Source organism: Pseudonaja textilis, chromosome 1 (genome assembly GCF_049901715.1).
Source record: "Pseudonaja textilis isolate UNSWEBS1 chromosome 1, rPseTex1.2, whole genome shotgun sequence".
NCBI lineage: Eukaryota > Metazoa > Chordata > Lepidosauria > Squamata > Elapidae > Pseudonaja > Pseudonaja textilis.
Window position 1 is genome coordinate 273783794 of NC_141990.1, and position 23065 is coordinate 273806858.

Here is a 23065-nt window from a genome sequence, read left to right on the forward strand (position 1 = left end):
AGATACTGCCTTACATACTGTAGCGAGCCATCTGGAGAAACCCAGAAACTATGTCAGGATGCTTTTCATTGACTACAGCTCAGCCTTCAATACTTTCCTGCCGAGCATCCGTATCGAAAATTTGACTGACTTGGATTTTCCCTCTTCCATCTGCAATAGGATCAAAGACTTTCTGAGGGACCGACCACAAACAGTGAGGGCTGGGTTTGTCACATCCACCTCCCTGAAGCTTAGCACTGGCTCCCCACAGGGCTATGTGCTCTGTCCCTACCTGTACTCACTATACACACAATGACTGTGTATCATCTGACCTTGATCATTAAGTTCACAGACGATACTATTGTATTGGGTCTCATTACAGGTAAAGATGAAACAGCATACAGGGAGGAGGTTCAAAAGTTATCCTCATGGTGCCTAGAAAACACCCTGCACCTAAATATCAGCAAGACAAAGGAGATGGTGTTAGACTTCCTGAAGAAGAGAGAGGAACGCACCCCATTTTACATTGAGTGGGGCTGTGTGGAGAGAGTTTCCTCCTTTAAATTCCTGGGAGTCTACCTCAACAAAAATCTTACCTGGAAAATCAACACAACCCAGGTGGCCAGAAAGGCCAACAGAGACTCCATTTCCTTAGGGTCTTGCGAAAGAATAAAGTGTAACAATGACTGATGACCTTCTTTTATCGGTTCACAATAGAAAGTGTCCTCACATATTGCATTATGGTGTGGTATGCTGGCTTGATAGCCACGGACAGAAAGACATTACAGAGAGTGGTAAGCACAGCACAAAAAATTGTGGGCTGTTCCCTGATACCACTATATGACATTGCTAGGACTCACTGCCTTAGAAAAATGAGGAAAATTCTCAGGGACGACTCACATTCCAACAGCACTTCTTCATTCTCCTACCATTGGATAGGAGATATAGAAGCATAGCCAACTATACGAACAGGCTGAAGAACAGTTTCTACCCATGGGCTGTCAGACTTCTGAACAGAAAATAACATAGACTTACGAGACCTTGTGCAACAAGGTCACATAGTGTAATAAGTTTGGGACTGGGTTAGGGACTTCTGTCCTCACTGTGAGTTGTGTTGGGGGGGGGGGGTTGCATGAAGGGAGGCTCAGCCAATCTCATGTACCGTGACAATAAAGGTAATAATATTTGAAACACTTTTTAATAAGTAGATATTCACCTGAAACCATCCTCATTCATTTTGAGTCTCCAAATTGTTTCATCCCCATCCATCCATTCATATCATCTTGAGAATATTTCCCAAATTTTTTCCATATGTGTGTGTATGTGTGTGTGTATGTGTATATATGTATGTATGTATATATTTTCTATTTAATATAGCTATAAATTTTAGATCTACTGTGTGATGTGGAAATCTGTTAGTACAATGGCATGCTTTGTAAATGCTGGGCAACACAGGACAAATGTGAAACATCAGCTGCATGATATCAAACTACTTAAATATTTTAAGCTTATACCCCAATTAATTATTCATAAAGGATCTATATATAAGCCTGCAGACACTGCTATTGCCATCAGTTTAAAAAAAAAGCTTAGATGAGACTGAAATTGCTGAGAATTGCTGTGAAAACTAGCTGTTTCACAAAGTCCAACTTCCACTTTATAATATTTAATTTGGCATATAAGGAAAAAAAATCTGTATTTGTGCAAAATATCTAGGGTCAATTCAAAATAGGGATTATAACAGTGAAATGGTGTTAAAATACAAATTTGAAATAGTTCTTTGATGCTTCTCAATAAAGGCAATTTATGTCAATTAAAAACAAGTCATCAATGGGCATCAAAGGAGTTGACAAAACTGTTAGGGAATGTCATTCCTCTATGACCTCAAAAAGATATTATCTACCAATGCAAAGGCACTCTTAAAACCTAATTTCAAAGATTAGAAAGAAAGAAACAAGTTTTGATACCTGAGCTTTATCTCTGTGTCTATGTTTTGATCATTCTAAGCAAAAGGATATGCATATTCAGTGCAAGAAATAAAAAATAGAAAATCTTATAGAGTTAGAGCTTTAATTAATTACACCTTATCATGCTGAATATATTTTGTAAAGATTTCACCATAAGTTGCAATTGTTTTCATGTGAGTGAAATATAAGGATTCTTTTGTAATTTTATAAAATCTCATCAAGTGAAACATTATCAACATTTTAAGAATGCTGCACCTCTATCTTATTTAAAAATAAAGTAATTGTCTCCAAACTTTTAATTAAAGGACCAAGAACTGATCATGAAAACAGTACAAAGCCATTTTTTTTGTCTAATCACCAAGTTGTCTCCTATTATTTGCAACTCCATAGACCATAGTACACTAGGCCTCCCTATCCTCCACTGTCTTCTGGAGCTTGCCCAAATTCATGTTCATTGTGTCAATGACACTATTTAACTATCTCATCTTCTGCCGCCCTGTTCTTGAATGTTTGTATTCAATCTTTCCCAATATCAGGGTTTTTTTCCAATGAGTTCTACAACAATGCCTTATCTAGACTAAAATTACTAAATACACTAGAGTGTTCATGGGAGTTTGGCATTTAGACCAATCAGCTATCAATAGAAATAAAACATATGTGTACACAATTCAAGAGACAATAAACGGAAACAAAAAGACTGGAATATATCCTCTCGATCAAATCAACATTGGGATTAACACTAAACGATCAAGCAGAAAACAATGTCCTAATCAAGAAACTATCAAGGAGAAAAATCACCCCACCATCAACATTGGCAAGGCAAGCTACCTTATATAAACTCAACACGTGCTAACATTGACAATGTTATCTAGTTGAGTAATGAAACATCTGAAAGCAAACAATGAAGCTCAGAGAGCATCCAAGGACTCTTAAATTACACCGTATAAATTCTAAAATTTCTAAACAGTATTGATGATTTATAAGTGGATTGATACAATCTATTAGGGTGACAGTGCTAACTTAGTTCTTTTCTTTCTAAACTTTTTTATTCTAAACTTGGAAATATACATAATACCACTGAATGTTGCTGCAGTTTATTTTATTCTATGAAAGGAGAAGTAGACAACAGCAGTTGAAGTGAATAGAAGAAATACTGAAGCTACAGAAATGCAGCTTGCAGAATTGTGTGGTGAGGCGAGAGAAATAGGTTAGCTTGAAGAGCTTTTATCCAAAAGGTCACCAAAAGTTGACTATGACTTGATGGATCATAGCAATAAAGTTAAAATTGCCAAAAAGAAGGTGACTGACTCATTGTACTTACCAAGAGTCAGGTAATTTCAAAGTACAAATATTCTGATCGTACTAATCTCTCAGAATCGTTCAGTCTATTTTCAGAAATTATGGATTTCTCTAAGCAGATATTTGAATATTTGAAAATGAAGATAATTCACATATACTGTAGAAGGGAAAGACTGTAAGAATTCTTTAATCTATTGGCTAGTAATTTCAGCTGGGAAAACTATTGTTAAGAAGTAATAGTTACCTGGAAATATTAAAGTCAAGGCTAGATCTGGAGAACAAGAAAAATCTTTGATAGAACTGCCTGATAAGTATTCAGATCTGTAAAACAGAACCCACAGAGAACAGTAGCAATAGCACTTAGACTTATATACTGCTTCATGGTGCTTTATAGCACTCTATGGGCAGTTTACAGAGTCAACATATTGCCCCCAACAATCTGGGTCCTCATTTTACTGACCTCCAAAGGATGGAGGGCTGACCTTGAGCCGGTCAGGATCGAACTTCTGGCAGTGGGCAGAATAAGCCTCCAATACTGCTTTCTAAACACTGCGCCCCCCACAGAGCACCACACTCCCTTTAAAATAGTGGTCTGAAGGCCCACGGCATAGTAGTTTTTATATAACACATAGTAGTTCTTATATGAGTTTTTCAGAACTCATCTCAAAATAATTGTTTAAAGTATGGAAAAAAAACTTTATAAACCTGAGAACATTTTGAAACACAGTGTTTTGGATTGATGAAACAAACATTGAATGGCTTGGCTTGGCCATAACTGAACAGAATACATTTGGGGATGAAGAATACTTTGCCAGCCATTAAGACTTGAGCTGTCTCTGTTGTGCTTTGGCTCTGTGGGGCAACAAGTAGCATAGGAAATATTGTGAAAGTAGAAAGAAAAATTAATTAAATATCAATATCTTGTAGAAGCTAATGTCCCACTGTTTGTGCAGATGCTGAACTTGAAAAGAGAGTAGATATTTCATCAAGGCAATAGCCCAGAAGATATCTGCAAATCAATCATTAAATGTTTACAGGAAAAAATAATGTAAATATTTTAGGATAGTCTTCTCTTGAATATTATTGAAAATCCGTGGGGAGACTGTAAACGTGTATTGTGTGAACAGAGATCTAAGAATATTTCTCAACTTAGAAAAGTAGGGGGGGGGAATAAAAAAGCAAGAATAGAAAGACTTGTCTGGTTATATAAAATATTTGAAAAGCTGTTGTTTCTGTCAAAGGCGATGTTGCATAATTTTGACTGAAAGGGTATCCCAAGTCTGCACCTGCCATGTTCATGTCCTTTTACTTTGAATCTGGAAGCAACTGTACATTAATAGGATGGATTCAAAATTTCAAAAAGATGTTCTGTTTAAATTTATACCATGTAGAGACTGTGTCACCTTTTCTTCAGTTGGAGATTTTTTAACTATACCTTTTGATAAGAGTCTCTGAAACAGGCATTCAACTGCATATGGCAGAATCTCTCAGCAAAGACATTTTACATATGTGACGAAGAGGATGATTAAATGTCCTTTATTTGAGAGCTATTCCTGATCTTACAATATGTCCATGAACAGAACTAAACAGGTCAAGTCTCTCTAACCCATGGGTCTTTGCACACTATTTTCCTTGATGCAGTGCTGCACATGTGTGTTAGAAATTCAAACATATTTAAAATGAAGCGTGAGACATAAATAATGTAATGTTTAATGAGGGTTCAGGGGATTACAATTTAGCAATATTGAACAAATATTTAAAGTATCCTATAAGGAAATCTATATCTGCATATTGAAATTTCTGGATAGTTATGCAGAAAAGAAAATCATACTAACAAAAGTTAGACTGAAAAATTCTTACCATCTGGAGGATCAGCTACAACTTGTGAATAGTACATGCCAGTTGGTTTGGGGAGTATTATTTCAAAAAAAAATTTTTTTTTACTCTGTATTCTATGGATTAAAAACAATTCACAGCACAAATAAGAACAATATCACAGAGCTTTTCATCAAAATTAAAATATGTAAATATTATCTTTTATAGTGATACTGTATCACTATAAAAGAAAATATTTACATATTTAATTTTGATTAAAAAGCAGTGCTTTTTATGCTGTGCTATTAAGTAGCATAGACAGAGTAATGGCAGATGCCTGCTTCACTTTTTCTGCAACTTACTGGAGCTTGTTTAACTGATTTTCATTTTGACAGATGAGTTTTATGGAACATTTAAGTAGATTGGACTACCCATTCATTTTCTCTTTGTTGTACCTTTCTTCCCTTTCAGTCAAAGATAATCAGGAAATATAGAATTAGGCACTTTTTGTAGGGAACATAATATTCAGACAATGAATTATCTACCAAATGTAAAAGAGCATCTGTTTCAGCTATAGCTGAAAACAATCATCTATACACACACACATATTCACAAATTAGATGCAAGTATTATCATAAGTATACATCAAAAAGTTAAAAACATGTGGCACAAGTCAAAACAAGTTACAACCCCAGCCCCCCCCCCCCCCCCAAAAAAAAGCAAAAAAAGCAAATGTAAGGTTCTCTGCAAGCAATTTCTGGCACTCTGTGCAAGAAAATGTGTTAACAAACATATTTAATTCAAATCTTAATTCATATAGTATAGAGCTTTATTCATATTTTTAGTTTTCAAAAACTAAACTCCTGTCTAGCATTTTTATAAGCATCCCACCAATTTAGCAAGATCAAAAATTAGATCTGAAAAAATGTTTGCTTTTAATAATCCTGCCTGCCAATGAAACAATTCTCTGATCTTTACGGATTTTTGCTTGAACATAAGGGCAGCTGTTGGCTGCATAATGAAGTAAACTAATGGCCTATACTTCTTAACGGCATGAATGGCACATTCATATTAAATGAACAAAAGTTAAGAGCACACAGAGAGTGCGGACACAGATAACTGTTCTTCAAACCAACAGTTTTTTTGCAATTTTAGATGCATTCTGAAGCTCAGGTATCATTAGCTCCCGAAAGCATAGGCAGGTAGCATGTACTCAAAACCTCAAGAAGTGAATATTGTATTAGTAGCCTTTACATTTGAAAAACCTTAACTTCATTGGCTACATTGGTGTAAAGCATACACAATAGTGCATACACATAATAGATAAATGCTAAATGCGATTCATCCACCCACAAGCAGTAATGTACCAGACAGGTTATTAGGTGCATAGCTATAAAAAGTCATCTTCACCATGTAATTAATCCTTTTTTTTTCTTTTTTGTTACAAATGGCACTCTCCCATCAAGTTGAATCAATGGCAGCAGGGACATGACTAATAGGGTGGAAAATACTACCACAAACGGCCCAAAACCCATAGCCAAATTATAGAATCTGAAACAGGCAAAAGATTTTAAAGCAACTTATTTTATACCAGCCTCAGAACGAAACAAACAAAACATCTATTTCGTTCCACACTCAGAGAAGTTGAAATGGCTGTTGAGATTAGAATAGAATAGAATAGAATAGAATAGAATAGAATAGAATAGAATAGAATAGAATAGAATAGAATAGAATAGAATAGAATTCTTTATTGGCCAAGTGTGATTGGACACACAAGGAATTTGTCTTGGTGCATATGCTCTCAATGTACATAAAAGAAAAGGTACAACACTTAATAATAGTCAGAGGTGTTATGTCTCACCTGTATCCACAGGTGAGCAATCAAAACTCTAAAGTTCCAAAAATATAAGGAACCGAAAGCAAACCCCAACAAAGATAACTGCTGAGGTTTTTCCAGTCCTCAGCAGTAATTCCGGAATCTGTTTGGCAATCCTGAAGTGCCTGTAAATCACAATGCCTCAGAGAATCTTCACAGTACTTTCGCTCCAACAATACACTTTGCTTCTGGCAAATTTCTCAAGCCAATCCATTTCCTTTTATCCCCTAAAGAGGGCGTGTTAGTCTCATTAATCACTGGCTTGATGCTTCTTTCCCAATTGAGATTGACGTCTCAATCTCCGTCTATTTCTCACGTCAAGCCAAGATCCCTCAATGCCCTCTTCCTCACTTGAAACCTCTCGCACATTTTCCTGATTATCTGTTCCCGGCTGCTGTGTAATCAGAGAGGGATCTTCGGGGGAGGACACCTCCAATAAATTAGGTTCATCTCTCGTAGCTAAGTCCACTTCCTCATCCTGGCTACCTTCAAAATCACTCAACAATGCAGGCTCATATCTCAGTGCCAGATCCTCTTCACTCGAGCTCACATCTGCTGACGGACCAGATTCAAATCCCGGAGTCACAACACATAGGGTAAAATGAGCAATCAAATCATACTAGGAAAAGTCAATATAAATCGTAAGGATACAAGCGACAAAGTTGCAGTCACACAGTCACAAGTAGGAGGGGATGGGTGATAAGGAGTGATGAGAAGATTAATAGTAATAGTAGTGCAGATTTTGTAAATAGTCGGACAGTGTTGAGGGAATTATTTGTTTAGCAGAGTGATGGCGTTTGGAAAAAACTGTCTTTGTGTCTAGTTGTTCAGTACTCTCTAGCATCGTTTTGAGGGTAGGAGTTGAAACTGTTTATGTCCGGGATGTGAGGGGTCTGTAAATATTTTCCAGCCCTCTTTTTGACTCATGCAATATACAGTTCCTCGATTGAAGGCAGGTTGGTAGAAGTTGTTTTTTCTGCAGTCCTAATTATCCTCTGAAGTCTCTAAAGATTAGAATGTTTCAACCTCAAAATGATTTATTTATTGGAATTGAAATGCACATGAGTATTAATTATTTTATTTCTTCCATGTCTAAACCATGAGCTCTAGAACTCTGGTTTTGTTTGGGTTAAAAGTGAATTTAGCTAATACTAGAACCCAGGTATCTAATTTATTTGGGTTCCAGTTCATTTAAGGAGTTACAATGGGATATAAGTGTCTGTTATAGATTTCCCACTTTTGAATGTGAGAAATTGAAAAGAGGAGATTGGTCCTGTTTTTTACCCAAAACAATGTTCATGTTGCTTTAATTTTCAATTACTTTTACCTGGAATTTAAAAAAATGATTTTTAAATTTGAAACCATTCACAGCTTATTGTCCAATAGTTTATTAATATTTATGGAGTAACATTAAATTACTCTTGTGCTAAGAGTTTATTTAAAAGATAATTAGACCACATTTCCATTAAACTAATTTATGCTGAATGTGCTTCTGATGAATTGCACATATTGCTTCTTTATTTGATAAACGTCCTCTGTGATATTATGGACCACCTTTAAATTGTTTGTTCATCAAAACATCTATTGTGATATCACTGTGAGTCAAGAGGCTGGGGGCTGTTGTCTGTCAATTCATGACTCTTTCCTGACCTGCTCTCAAGTTGCCATAAGCAGGGGGATGGGAATCTCACCTCGCAGCTGCACCCAGGAATTCACACCTCAGTCAAAACAAGATGTAGCCTAGCCAGCCAAAGTCAAGGTCATCTCCACAGAGACCTGCAGTGGCTGGAGGGAGTGATTTCTACAACCCGCAAAATTGCTTCGTTGGGGAATGTGACTAGTGACACACTCTGGGGCAGAGGGGGAAACAGGGACAGAGGCAAGGCACAGATTAGGTGAAGCCACAGCTGGCTTCACTAGGAAGTGCCAGCATGATGCTCCTAATAAACAACTGGATTTTTATTGCTAGATGGCTTGAGACTCTTAATTTTGTTAGGGCGTTGGTCAGAACCCTGGCATTCTCCTTCTGTTATCAATTCACAAATTAGCAGACAGTGTGGTTTCTATTTCTCAACCCCAGTGTTGAAACAAAAAAATAGCAACATTTAGGCTAAATAATTAGACTAAAATGATTATGTTTTTTCTGAAGGACAGAAATTGTCATTTGTACAAAAAAGTGTACAAAGCAATTTTAATTAATACATTTCACTGTCTTTGAAAATCAAGAACATAACATAAAACGTAAGGCGGGTTGACTTACCTAAATAACTCAGAACTGCTACATCTACCATGTTTCTCATATAATAAGGCCGGGTCTTTTTTTTTTTTTTTTAGCCCTGAAAAAATGGCTAGGTCGTCTTTTGGTGGGGTGACTTAATTCCCCCCCCTTGCATCTTCGGGCGGGCGGGCGGCGACAGCTTGGATGTTGACCTCGGCGTTGGTGGGGCACTTCGTATCGAGGTCAACGCAGGCAGCACCATATCCGGGTGTGCAACAAAAGTACTTCCTAACAGCAAGCCCCCCCTCACCATTCCCCCCATTTTGCATGTTTTAATAAAGGCCTTAATTTGGGGGAGGGGCTTAATTTCATTTCATGCCTATAAAACATGCTGGGACTCCCTATTGGGGGAGGCCGTATTGTTGGAGAAACAGGGTATATGTGTTTATTCAGTGATTAGATCTGAATAACCTATTTATAGATAAGCATTGCATAACCTTACATTCCTACTGCAGAGACCTTTTAGAGGCCTACTTGAGAAGTCAGTTGTGAGTTAGAAATCTAATTATTTGTCAGCAATTTTTCTATGATCGTCAAAACAAATATATGTAAATATATGTATCTCAAACATATTCCCAGGAGAGAATTGGATGTGCCTTGGTTGAGACTAGAGAATAAATTATCTGGTCATAATCTGAAATATTTCATTGCCAATGTAGTCTTGTTCTCAACTCAAAACCTTCATAGTATTTGGATGGGAACTATTTCCAGTTTTCACATTATTTCAGCAGTTCAGCATAACTTTTATCCAACCATCTTTTTCCTTCATTTTGTAATAATTCTCTGAGGTTTAATAGTGTAGGTTAAGAAATAACTACCATGAAATGCTCATTAACTGAGAGCGTTTGAGGTCATACATGCCACTAAATAAGTCAGCTTAATGCCCTGGAACAACTAACAATTAGATACATACATTTTTAAGGGTAGAGCAAAATGAAACTAAATTGCAGCATTTTTACGTAGACATAGAGGCAGATTGGTCCAGCAGGCATGTATATAATAAAAATTACCATCATCATCTCACTTTGAAATATTTTCTGAAACACCTACTGTGATGCTAGTCATTATTGACTTCTGTTGCATTCTGTATTTTTCAGTTGGCAGAAAATCAAACTTAGTTTTCTTCCATCACAAAGATAAGAGGTGCTTCTTTTAAATTGCAAAAGTGTTCATAATTGTTACGACCCACCTGCTCTAGGATGTTACATATGAAGAGCTAATGATCTGTAGATAATAAATAGTGCAATAACTTACTAATATCCTAACAGATTTTAGAATTAGAGATGTTATTAGAATTTCTCTTGTTTCCTGGTGTTCTGCAATCTGGCTCCTGTATAGAAATGCAGATTTTAATTCAAATCTTTACTAGTGCCGTTGGGGATTATTTTTTACAAGCTTTATAAAATTCTTTTGTGAACAGGAACTTCTATTTTAATATGATAGTACATTTGTGCAAAATGTGTTCATCCTTTATGAAGTTAATTGAAAACTGGCTTATATCTTAAATGATTTCTAGTAACTATTTTCTAGTAAATTATATAATGCATGTTTGAACCTATTAAAAACCAAGATATGCCGAAGCACTATAGAAAAAACAAAACAGCCAATGAAATTGCAGCTGCAATTTTTAAAAGTAATAGAAAAAGGAAAAGAAGATGGACGATCCAAACTCTATTTTAGTTGGGTTTAGTTAATCACATGTGCACCGATGGGAAAGAATGAGTTAAGAAGGAAGCAAGCTTTTTGCTAGCAACTGTTATCATTTGTTTGTTTTACCAAGTGTAAATTTGCAAATGTGTTCAGATCTAGAATAGCAAGAAAATAATTTGAAATATTTTACACTTTGATGGAAAACATTCTTTACCACAAGGGGATTCAAACCAAAGTTTAACTGTATGACTCCTTGGATTTGCTGCAGATTTTCAGAAAACGTGAAGAGAATAGTTTAAGATAGCCTCTGAGGAGATTAAAGCTGATAATTTTCCAGTTCACCACAGGGGGAAAAAAAGATGGAAGAGTAAAAAGTATAATTTATAACCAAAAGCAGTAATTTCTAATCAGGTAGTCCTTGACTTACGAAGTTCATTTTGTGACTGTTCAAAATTACAGTGGCATTAAAAAAAGTGACTTATGACCATTTTTCACACTTACGGCCTTTGTAACAGTCCCATGATCATGTTATCAAAATTCAGATGCATGACAACTGGTTCATACTTATTACAGTTTCTCTGTCCCAAGGTCAAACAGCTATCTTTTGTATCCTTTTGATAAGCAAAGTCAACAGGAAAACCAGATTCACTTAATGAGTTAACTTATCAACTGCAGTGGTTCACTTAACAAATGTGGAAGAAAAGTCGTAACATGGGGCAGAATTCAACAAATGTGTCGCTTAACAACAGAAACTTTGGGCTCAATTGTGATTGTAAGTTGAGGACTACCTGTAAATTTTTCCTTTTTCCTTTTCAGTCATAATGGTCTTAGAAAGAATTTAAATATGGTAGACAGTAAATGATTTAAAAATGAAAAAAACATTCTAAAAAAAACACACGAAGCAATACAATATCAATTTCTCCTTCCCCTGGAAGTGGGGACAGGAATTGCTTTCTCCCTTGTGGACAAATTCTGCAACTGCCTCTATCTGGGAATGTTTCATCCCTCAAAATGCAGTGATCATTAAGTTCTCTCAAAAGTTAAACATATTATAGCAGTCCATTCATTTCCCTCTGTTCGTTAACAGGGAGAACGATTCAGCAGGTTTTCTAAAGCAACGTTTTGCTTTAGACCTGAACCATACACAGCATGCTGGAAGTGTTGAAATTAAACAATGCTAGTTTCAGAATTACACAAACCTGAACACAAACTTGCCTTTAGTGTACACGCTAATTGATGAAGTTTTCTTCAAACAGAATAAAAACTATTTCTCTGAATTAGGTTATGCCAGTTTTCATTCTTGCTGGAAGCTGCATGAAGTGTGCAGTGTGCTCTACCTTTTGTAAAATCTGTTTTACTAAGCGAAGGAGTTTCCTGTTTGTTTGTAACATGGACTATCCCACATGTGGTCTTTTTCAGTCTGAAAGACAATAAACAGGGAATCTGGAAGCATAATAAGAAGCTAAACAATAACTCTTATTCATCTGACTGGTCCTTACACTTACTCTTAAGTTATGTTCTCACCATTTTTATCATCGTGGTTGCTGTCTTGAATAGTGTGAAACAGGGAATGATATATTATTAGTGCATCAAGCTTGATTTTTTTTAATTAATGTAACCTCAGTCATTTCTGATAAATGGGGTGGCCTATTTAACTTAAATGTCATTTTGTTTTCAGGCGATTCCTTTACCCAATTCAGATTTACTGAAGAAAAAGAATGGGTTTCAGAAAACCTTTGCCCAAAGCAGGTAATGGAGAACAAGTCTTTCTTTTAAAAATTGCTGTGTATCTTTTTAAAATTTCATTATTTCCATGGCAGTTAATAAATATTTGCAGTATGTACTATTATAACTCTTGTTTAATTGCATTATAATATCTCTGGTAATATTCCCTTATTAAGTACCTCATGATGAAATTGACAGTTTTGGCACCCCCCAAAAAATCTATTAATATTTTACCACTCTATAGGAAATCTATTCAGTCCTGGTATTTTACTGTTGGGAATTTTAATATTGTTTAAACTCTTCATCAGATAGTGGAGCAAGTAATAGTTGTTTTGTGTCTCATCTGAGTGAAATAGCCTTATATGTATGGAGATTCTCAATCATCCAGGTTATGCCCCAAAAGTGCTTTTGAAAAGATAATTGGACTTTCTTGGGGGCGGGGAGGGTTTCCTTGAAAATGTTTTGCTTCTCCTCCAAGAAACTTCTCCGGTTCTGACTGAAGGGGAATGGTCATTGGCATTCTGAAGGCATTAGTTCAGCCATTAGTTCTCTGAGAGTCATTGAGGCCACTTGGGGGTTTTATCTGTACCCCTTGTGTCACCTGAATCAGAGTGCAAATGGGTGTGGAATCTTCATAAGACTACTGAAAGGTCTGCGTTGTAAATAGGGCTGTTCACTTTTAACATAGATGTCTTCTTTGACCCCTCTCTCAGCCCAGTGGTTCTCTCTGACCAAAATGTGAACTTTGTTGTCTTCAAAAGAATGACCGTTATCTTTCAGATATAGTAGGTTTTTGAACTGAAATTCTTGTGTCTGTAACTTTTGAAAGAGTGAAATAGTGCATCATCATAGGGCAATAATTTCTGACTCAAGCTACGTCAAAACGGACTACCTTGTAGAATGAATCTGAGACCCTACAACTCCCAAGGAAATGAAGTTGGGGACAGTTGCGACTGCTTAAAGGCTGCAGGATGCTGCTGCAGTCATGTGATCTGCATTTTCAACATTTTGTGATAGTTTCCCAGCCGCTTTCACACTCCCTCACTCTGTTTTCTTCCCAGCAGCAGCCACTTACCTCTCTGCTGGGAAGGGAAAACGGAAGAAGGAAAGACAGAAGATTTCAAGATTTCTAATGCTCCCTTACCAGCTTCCCACAAGAAAATTCAAAGGGGAGGTGGTTAGAAGTCATTCCTGCTCCCTCTGTTTTTTTTGCTCACCTGTGGTCATTCTGTTTCTCTATTTAGATAAGGATTTTTTTTCCTGAAATGAAGACCCAAGGGAGCATGGGTTGTTTAATACCTGTAAAACTGATAAAATTGTTAAAATAATATTGTTTCAGCCATCATCTTAAAACAATAGGCAATTGTTACTGTTCTCAGTCTTCATGTAACACTCACACTCACACACACAAAACCCAGGCAAATAAGAATTATATTACTTCCTTACTTTGTAAGGATTATTAAAGTAATATATGCAAAGTGCTTTGAACACTTAAAGTGCTCTTTATAAATGCTAAGTAAGTGTTATTAAATCTAAGGAGAGTAAAATAACCCAGCTATTGCATAAAAACTATTAAAATCAGTCCTCCCACATCCATGTTAAATCTTAATACCAGCCCAAACAAATCCATACAGTATGTATCTTTAAAAAATGGACATGGACTATAGTTGAATCTGCACCTGAGTGAAACAGTACAAGTTGTACACGTGAGTTTGTATCAGCCACACATACAGTGTGGTTTTAGTAAGCAGAAAGTTGTCTACTATAAAATTCTGTCATAGTTTGATACAGCGAGAAGAAAAGCTACTGAAAGTCCATTGTAGGGTTCAAAGGCATGGCTATTAGCTGTTAAGTTTTGATAGAAGAGGACTTTTACATGAAGTAATAAAAAAAAAAAGATACTAAACATTTTGGCACAGTAGTAGATGTTGCCACATCCTGCTGAAATATATTGATAGTTACCTTGGAAGATGGATAACAGCTACTTATTCCAGGATCCAAACCTGATCAGATCATTGGGCTACATTGCCTACCTTATTGTGACTAATATTCTGAAGTGTGTTTTTTTTTCTGAGACCTATATATAAAAGACATGCTTAAAGCAAGGTTTCTCACCATTGTTCTACCTTTAAGTTGGCTTTTTAAGGCAAGATCAATTTGGTGATAATTTAGGCACCCAAGAAAAAAGGATTACCTTCCTAATTTATCATCTGGGTTCTAAAATTCTGTTGAAAAGGGTGAACGCAGTGGTGGGATTCAAATTTTTTACTATCAGTTCTGTGGGTGTGGCTTGGTGGGCGTAGCAGGGGAAGGATACTGTAAAATCTCCAGTCAGAGGTGGTATTTGCTGGTTCTCAGAACTACTCAAAATTTCTGCTACCGGTTCTCCAGAACTGGTCAGAACCTGCTGAATACCACTTCTGGGTGAACGGCAAGTGATTTATCAAACACAATTCAGAGGAAGGTACCGACAGGGACTTTGAAAGAGGGTCAAATTTGTAAGATAAATAACTTCTTGCAACTTGAGGACTAATTTACTAAAAAGAGGTAAGGAGACAGGAGATTTATCTACTGATTTTATCCTAGCCTTATTGTTCAAGTTAGGGAATTGCTAATGTAAGATTATAGTTTTTCTTTGAGAGTCTGTAATGAAATGAAATCATAATGTCAGCAACTGCTCAGGAAAGCATTCTATGATTTCTATCCCCTTGTTTTGTATTAATGTCTGTGCCAAAATCAGAGAAGATCCTAGGCTGCTGCTTAGAATTGGATCTCATGTTTGGCTTTCCTTTTCTCATTTGTCATGCTCATTACAGAAGACATCGATGAAATGACATCATACTGTGATCTTGTTTCCATTAAGAATATAACATGGTGAAATTTTTTGAGGAATCCTTTGAAGAATTTCTTGTGTTTAGTTCCACGAAATTTTTTTCTTGTCTTGTTTATTATTTATCTGGTCACCACAATATAAAAAATACAGTATATTGAGATTCTGGAAAGAGTGCAGAAAAGAGCAACAGTGATGATTAGGGGGCTGAAGACTAAGACATATGAAGAACAGTTGCAGGAATTGGGTATGTTTAGTATAGTGAAAAGAAGGCTAGGGGAGGTAGCAGTGTTTCAGTATTTGAGGGGTTGCCACAAAGAAGAAGGGGGTCGACCTATTTTAAAAAGCACCAGAAGGCAAGACAAGAAGCAATGGATGAATCTAATCAAGGAAAGACGCAACCTAGGACTAAGGAGAAATGTCCTAACAGTGAGAACCATCAACCAGGGGAATGAGTTGCCTTGAGAAGTTGTGAGTGCTCCATCACTGGAGGCTTTCCACAAGAGACTGGACAGCCACCTGTCTGAAAGGGTCTTCTGGTCAAGCAGGAGGTTGGATTAGAAAACCACCGAGGTCCCTTCCAACTCTATTATTCTATGTTCTATTGTCTCAGAAAAGTAACATGAACTTCAAAGATTACTATTGATTACTATTTTAGGCTCTACATAAGTAGATATCAGTACAGTATCATTAATTCATATTTTTCCAGATTATTTGAGTGAAAACAATTTGGTCATTTCAAACACTGATAAAGTGTTAGAATGTTTTTTACAAGTATCTTCAGGCTTAAAATAATAGCAAATTTCAAAACATCAGCAGAAACATATTTTAAGACATCTACAAGTTTTCTGAATTGGTTCAGGTTCTGTTTAGTTATTTATTCATTTAATCAGCAATATATTTATATCATTTTTGCACTATGAAGTATCAGACAAAATACAAACAAGACATTCATAGCATCTTAAAAACAGATAGCAGAAATCTAAACCATTGAAATAACAACACGTACAATAAGAGTAATTTTTAAAAAGTTTTTGTAAAAAGTATTGTCCTCTATTAAAAAAAATAATAAGTGGAAGCTTATTGCACTGATTTTTTTTATCCTCTGGATAAAAATGGAATAATAGTTCTCTGCCTCTGCCTATCTTGTGCAGTGGCTTGTTGCCACAATCTTTCAGAAAATGCCAAACATCCCAGAACCCATACTGATGTAAAGGAAGTCAAACAATGTTGTCAGAATTATGAAGTTCAAGGTAATAGATGGTTGCTTGTTAGTGCTTCAGTTTGTATATGAAATCAGGTGTGCATGAGTCACTCGATCCAATGTAATGAAAATTGGTTACAGCTTTGCTTGCAGTGAAAAAATAAGGTATTGCATGCTGTTAGTCTCCCCCAACCTAGGAGAGAAGACTTTGTTGCACTAACAGGGTGATCAAAATGAATGCAGTTTTCATTTAGTGTGCATGCATTCTGTTTTCAGTTGTCAGGATTGTACGTTGACTGCCAGTCCTTGGTTCAAGCGCTGGAAGAGCTGCCTCTGCACCTCAAACTCAACGTGGCTGCTGAAGTGGTACAGGTAATACCCATCCTCCTCAAAAATACCTTGAGCCATATTGTAAGCTGAACTGCCTCATATTATTTTAATGTTATTACTTCAGCTCTACAAGGGAGGAATGCTATTAAATAGCAGAATTTCCTATCAGCACTTCTTCGGCTTCATTGCTCCTCAAAAACAAAATGTTTTATATTTTCCACCTGCCAAGTGCATTTAGGTCAAGGCTAGCATCCCCAAAGACTTGCTCGTTCTAGTTTTGTTACTCCAGATTTTGACACACACACCCCACACAGACACTCTTGTTAGCAACCTCACAGAGAACATTTCTTTCTTGTTCTCCCTGATCTTTACAATAATCTTTGCTTTGATCTTGTCCATTATACTGTGGATCTAATTCAGCAGTGCTACACAGACCTATATAAAAAAATAATTACTTTTGCCCGGAGTTTATAATTCCTGGTAGCATCATGAATATAAAATATCTTCTGACTGTGGGAAGCGGGGAAAAAAAAGCAAAATATTCAGGTAGACTGAAAAGGAGTTATGTGAATTAGCTGTAGCTGTTGGGTAAACTTAACGGTATATCAAATGCTAGAAAAATCATTCCGGGTTAGATAAAAGGTGGCTACATAAGAACCCAAATCTGTTTTTTTTTCTCCTGAGGGATTGCCTAAAGCGACTTAGATATTGATGTTGCTCACTTTTTTTCTTGTTCCAACTCAAAGTCACTTATGTGACTAGCAGAGAAATTTGCATTTATTTTGCAAGTCAAAGTCCTTCCTTTACATACAATGGCAAGGCTGGATGTCATTGCTTTTCCTGCTGTTAATTGTTTAAAAAGCAGTGGCTGTTTTTTTTTTTTTTTTAATCTACTGTTAGGGCACATTCTGTGCTGTAATGAAGTAACAGATTCTCCTACTGTGCCTGATTAGAGCCACCAAGTCAATGAACTGCAGGCTGTAGGAAGCTACATTTTTTCTTTTGTTTTTTTCTTGCTACTGAATGGACCAATTTGGTGTCCTTGGTTATTGTAAGCTGATCACATCTTTCAATGGTAAAATAAAAGACTGTGCTGTTCAGTAGAATGAATGCTTCCCATTCTGTTGGCATTATTTTTCTAGCTTCCTGAGGAATCAAATGAAATTGCAAACTAAGTGAGGAAAGGAAGCTGTCTTACTATTTGGATGCTCGAAGGAAAAGAGCATTGGAATGGTTTTCATTTGAAAAGGATTTGGCAGATGGTTCCACTGGTTTCTTTTGTCTTACCTCAGGCTTGTTTCGGGAGAAAGCACAAGTATAAAAAGATTGCAGGCAAATCCTTGAAAAAGAAAGAAAGATTATGCAGGTTATTGGTATGGTACATGTACCTTGGTAAATAAAAGGCTGAAACTGGAGCTTATTAAAATATTAATCTTACTTTCTAGAGCAATATTCCTATACAGGTGATCCTCGACTTACAACCACAACTGAGCCCAACATTTCTGTTGTTAAGCAAGATATTCGTTAAATGAGTTTTGCCCCATTTTTCAACTTTTCTTGCCTCCGTTAAGCGAATCACTGCCATTGATCAGTTAGTAATCTGGTTGTTAAGTGAAACTGGCTTCTCCATGGGCTTTGGTTGTCAGAAGGTTGCAAAAGGGGGTCAAATGACCTTGGAACACAGCAACAGTCATAAATATGAAGCAGTTGTCAAGCATCTGAATTTTGATCACATGATCATGGAAATGTAACAGTGAAAAACGGTCAAGTCTATTTTTTCAGTGCCATTGGAACTTTGGTCACTAAGCGAACTGTTGTAAGTTGAAGACTACCTGTACTTCCATACAGTATGAGCTTATTATCCATAGTGTGAATATGTATATATGAGTATTTACTGGGGGGGTTTTTCTGGCAGAAGCTAAACATCGTTTAGACCTTTTTTCTTATTACTGTAGGATGCAACTCCAGTCACACTTCCCCAGATTAAGCTGCAAAGTCATGATGTGGCCAAGAAGAGTGGCGATCTATTACAACAGCAAAAGAGAGTTGGGTCGCACTGTTATCCCAAGGAAGATTCTGCTGTTCCCTTGACTTTGTCAAATAAAGATGAATCTGGAATTTCTTCAGAGGCTTTTCAGAGAAATCCTTCAAGTTTACATCAAGTAATAGATCATTTGGATGAAGACCTTGATCTGCTCCTGAAATTAGATGTCCCTATTAATCCTGAAAACAATATTGCTTTGGAAGTGGAGGCAGATGGCCTGCCATCTGGGGATGATTTGACAAAGACTTTTGAAGAAACTGGTAAGTATTAGGCATTTTTCCTCCTCCTCCTCCTCCTCCTCCTCCATTATTATTATTATTATTACCCTAACCCTAACCAAGGACCTAGGAACTGTTAAGGTAGCACTGGAGGATATAAGCTGTTCCAAGTAGGAAGGGTGTTTTTTTGTAGAATCAAGTATTCAAGTCTGAAAAATTCAGAATTTCCAAATAGCAACGTAGCCCTTTAGATATTGCTCCAAGATATGATGATGATGATGATGATGATATTTTCAATGCAATCAGTGAAATATTTTTCCTTCCACAAATATTGTATGCCATTACACCTGGCTGGATAATACATTATTATATCAGTCATGGTGTATCTTGTGTCTCATATGGATCATCTTTCTTAACCTATTTAAAAAAAAATCATTCCTCTTCTTACCCATGAAGTGAATTGAAATTATATATAGAAGCCTAGAGGATGAACTTATATTATTTTTATAAATAACTCAAGGTGGCAAAGCGACTTAATACTTCTTCCTCCTATTTTCCACACAACAACCCTGTGAGGTGGGTTGGGCTGAGAGAAAGTAACTGGCCCAAAGTCACCTAGTCAGTTTTCATGTCTAAGGTTCTTCTTCCATGTCTAGATCAAACTTTAAATGCCAGAATGAAGCCACCTTCTTGGCTCTGTCATTGGCCAAAAATAAGTCATGATTGGTACATGTTTCTGGTAGTAACCAATATAACAACTGATTTAGCTGGGCTCTTTGCCTCTCCACATTCACATAGTGTGTTGTTATCCTCTAAGAGCTTCCACTTGAGCATATTGGTTTTACACTTAGGTATTCCAACTCTCAATCTATTCAGGGTCCTCCAAGAGGTATAAGGGAGGTCAAGTGGGATTAGAACTCTCAGTCTCCTACTTTCTCTGCTGGTGCCTTAATCACTAGACCAAACTGGCTCTCTTCCTATCTGTAAAAGTAGATGGAGATCTTCCTTTACTGAAAATGGACCATAGCGATTTGGCAGAAACAAGTCTATTTCAGAACACATGCTAGACTTCAATAGTAGGTAGTACTTTAGAATGAAGCAATAAAACATTCATGTTAGGGCTCTGCAGGTGGCTACTAACTAGAAGCACATTAGTGTATCAGGTGGATCAGCTGCTTTTTTCTAGTGATGAGTGAGCACCAGGTGTTACAGTATATTCCTTGGCTGAGGTTATATTTCCCCTAGCATTTTTGTCACAAATCATTTTGCTACAGTCCATCACTGTCTCAGAAATTATCTCTAACCATCCTCTGTTGTGCCTATTTACTGAATTCTCCTTCTAGAAAAGATTTTTTTAGTTCTTCTATCCAGATAAGAATTTGTTGTTTCCTTGTGTACTTATTAGTATTGTTAAATGCTGTCAAGTTGGACTTCAACTCTTAGCAACCACATAGCTAGACTTTCTCTAGGATGAACTGTTTGCAATCTGGCCTTTTAGATTTCACAATGGAATGTTCATTGCTGTTGTAATTGTTGTACTATTGTATAAATTACATAGATTACATTAATAAGAGGAGTGGAAAACTGAATATATTTAAAACAGAAAGGTTTTAATGCCACCATGATTTAAGTTCCACTATAAGTTGGCTCCTGTGTGTGTTTAAGCTGAACAGTTAAACATACTTCTTCACTGGAACATATTTTTGAAGCCTTCCATGTTTTAAAATCACTACAGTGAAGATTATCAAATTACATTATTGGAAAAAATTAGGATATATAGTGGGAATTGTGAGAATACAATGTACAAGTGGGAACAAATGGAAAATAGATAGTCAAGCTACGGTTAAAAAAAAAAAAAGAACAGGTCACACTTTATAGTTGAGAGAATAAAGCTCTTATGTGACTTACAAATTTTATACCTTTTTATCTAGCCATGTTCTGGCAAAACTATCCAGAATAAATTCTGAAACTATTTTAAAGTTTCATTTAAAAGAAGAAACACACAACAAAAATAAAACATACAATTTGTGGAAAATATTTACTATTTTTTTAAAAAAGTGAGTTTGGGATGATATATGCTAAACTTTTTTCCAATTTCACATTGTAATTTTAAGCTAAATATTCTGGTCCAGTCACACATTTTAAATTATTTCTAAATGTTTTACATTGGCATTTGGGCATGAAAAAACATACATGCATTCATGCATGCATACATACATAACTCTAAAATCATTCTGAAATTATTGCAAGAGTCTGATCTGGTCTGAATTACTTTAAATCTGGATTGATACCCAGATCTAGAATAAGATTAAGAAAAAGAAAGTTTTCTTTTCATTCTCCCGTAACACGTTATAGGAAAAGTACAAATAGAAACTTGTTTTTCAGTAGAATGGAATAAAAATTACAGGAAAACTAAAATTTTTAGACATATTGAAGCATGCCAAATTTTATATAAATCAGGGAAGGGATTTGGCAACATTTCTCAATTATACATATATATTTGGAGAAGATCTATCTGCATGGTCCCTAGGAATCAAAAATTGATTTATGGTATATGTCAATCAAGTAGGTCATGATGCCGACTCTGGCTTACCTGGTGATCTTTAAAATTTCTTGATGATGAGACAGTATACTAATCCTCATGAACAAAAAGTCTGGCAATTTCAGTTCATGGAATGTCTATGGAGATTATCAGTCATTCATGTCATGATTGTCCTAACAATTCTTTCCAGTCAGAGCTTCTTCAGCTTTGACTGAATGGTGAGGAATTCCCCATCATACAGTCAGAGCTGAAGAAGAACCTTCTTGGATGAGAAGCGAAACATCTTCAAAGAAAAATCAGAAAGTCCAAGCTGCCTCTTGAAAAAAGCACCTTTGGGACAGTTCATGGAATGTTTTTCTGATCCCTATTCTTTTAAAACTAAAAACATCATAGGCTAAGGTAAAACCTAACATTATAGATCAGGGCAAAACTTAAATTAAGTCCATTTAACAAATTACAGCAACCAAACAGATACTTTGAGGACAGTGTTGCCTTTCCTACTGAATAGGCTGTGTGTGCAACACATTTTCATGTCATTTTGTAAACCAGAGTTCCCAGATGTGCACTATTGGGTGAGTGCAACCAAGCATAATGCAAATAGTATAGATTGGTAAAATATTTAATTTATGATCAAAATAATTTTATATTAATAAATGCACATGAAACTAAAGTAAGGTGTACTACATCCATTCTTGCCTAACTATTTAGTGGGCCTGGGGCTAATGTGCTGTTTCTTAACCGTAGCAATGTTAGATGTGTGAACTTCAATCTCCAGAATTCCCCAGAGACTCCAGAGAAAAATGTTCAACATCGTTTATTATTTTTCCTGTAATTTTTAGCCTTTACCCAACCAGAACAAGCCCTACCCTAATCATTCCATGAGTTTGATAACTCTTATAGAGGAAGTTAAGTATAACCAAATATATTAATTGTAAACTATTCCATAATTTGTTTTCTAAAGCATGCATTAAATTGAAATCACTCTTATAGTCTGCCCTGGATGCTAGGATTATCCCACCAATTATGCTAAATTATGAGACAATTGATTCTGATAAGCAAAATCAAATCCAAATAACTTGACACTAATTTGCTTCTGATGATTTTTACCTATTCTAAAATTTTAAATCATGGTACTGATTGACTGTAACAGTACTATATTTTCAGTAAGAAAGACTGTATTTGGAACATAAGAAATTGATCTGCTTAATGCCACAGCTGAAATTATACTGTTCTGTTGCTGTATAGTCAAACGCAGACCAATTTTGAAATTTCGTCTCTGGAAACCTATGTACAGTTGAGCACACTGAA

At 36.1% G+C, this 23065-nt stretch overlaps 1 protein-coding gene across 1 annotated transcript in view; it reads left to right on the plus strand.

Moving 5' to 3' along the window:
* The window catches only part of AVEN (apoptosis and caspase activation inhibitor), a 144874-nt gene that overhangs the window by 119430 nt on the left and 2379 nt on the right, over positions 1 to 23065 (plus strand). The window contains exons 3-5 of the mRNA XM_087921833.1: positions 12543 to 12613; positions 16900 to 16995; positions 18909 to 19257. Of these exons, the coding sequence (XP_087777959.1) occupies positions 12543 to 12613; positions 16900 to 16995; positions 18909 to 19257 (516 nt within the window). The remainder of the gene's footprint in view (positions 1 to 12542; positions 12614 to 16899; positions 16996 to 18908; positions 19258 to 23065) is intronic.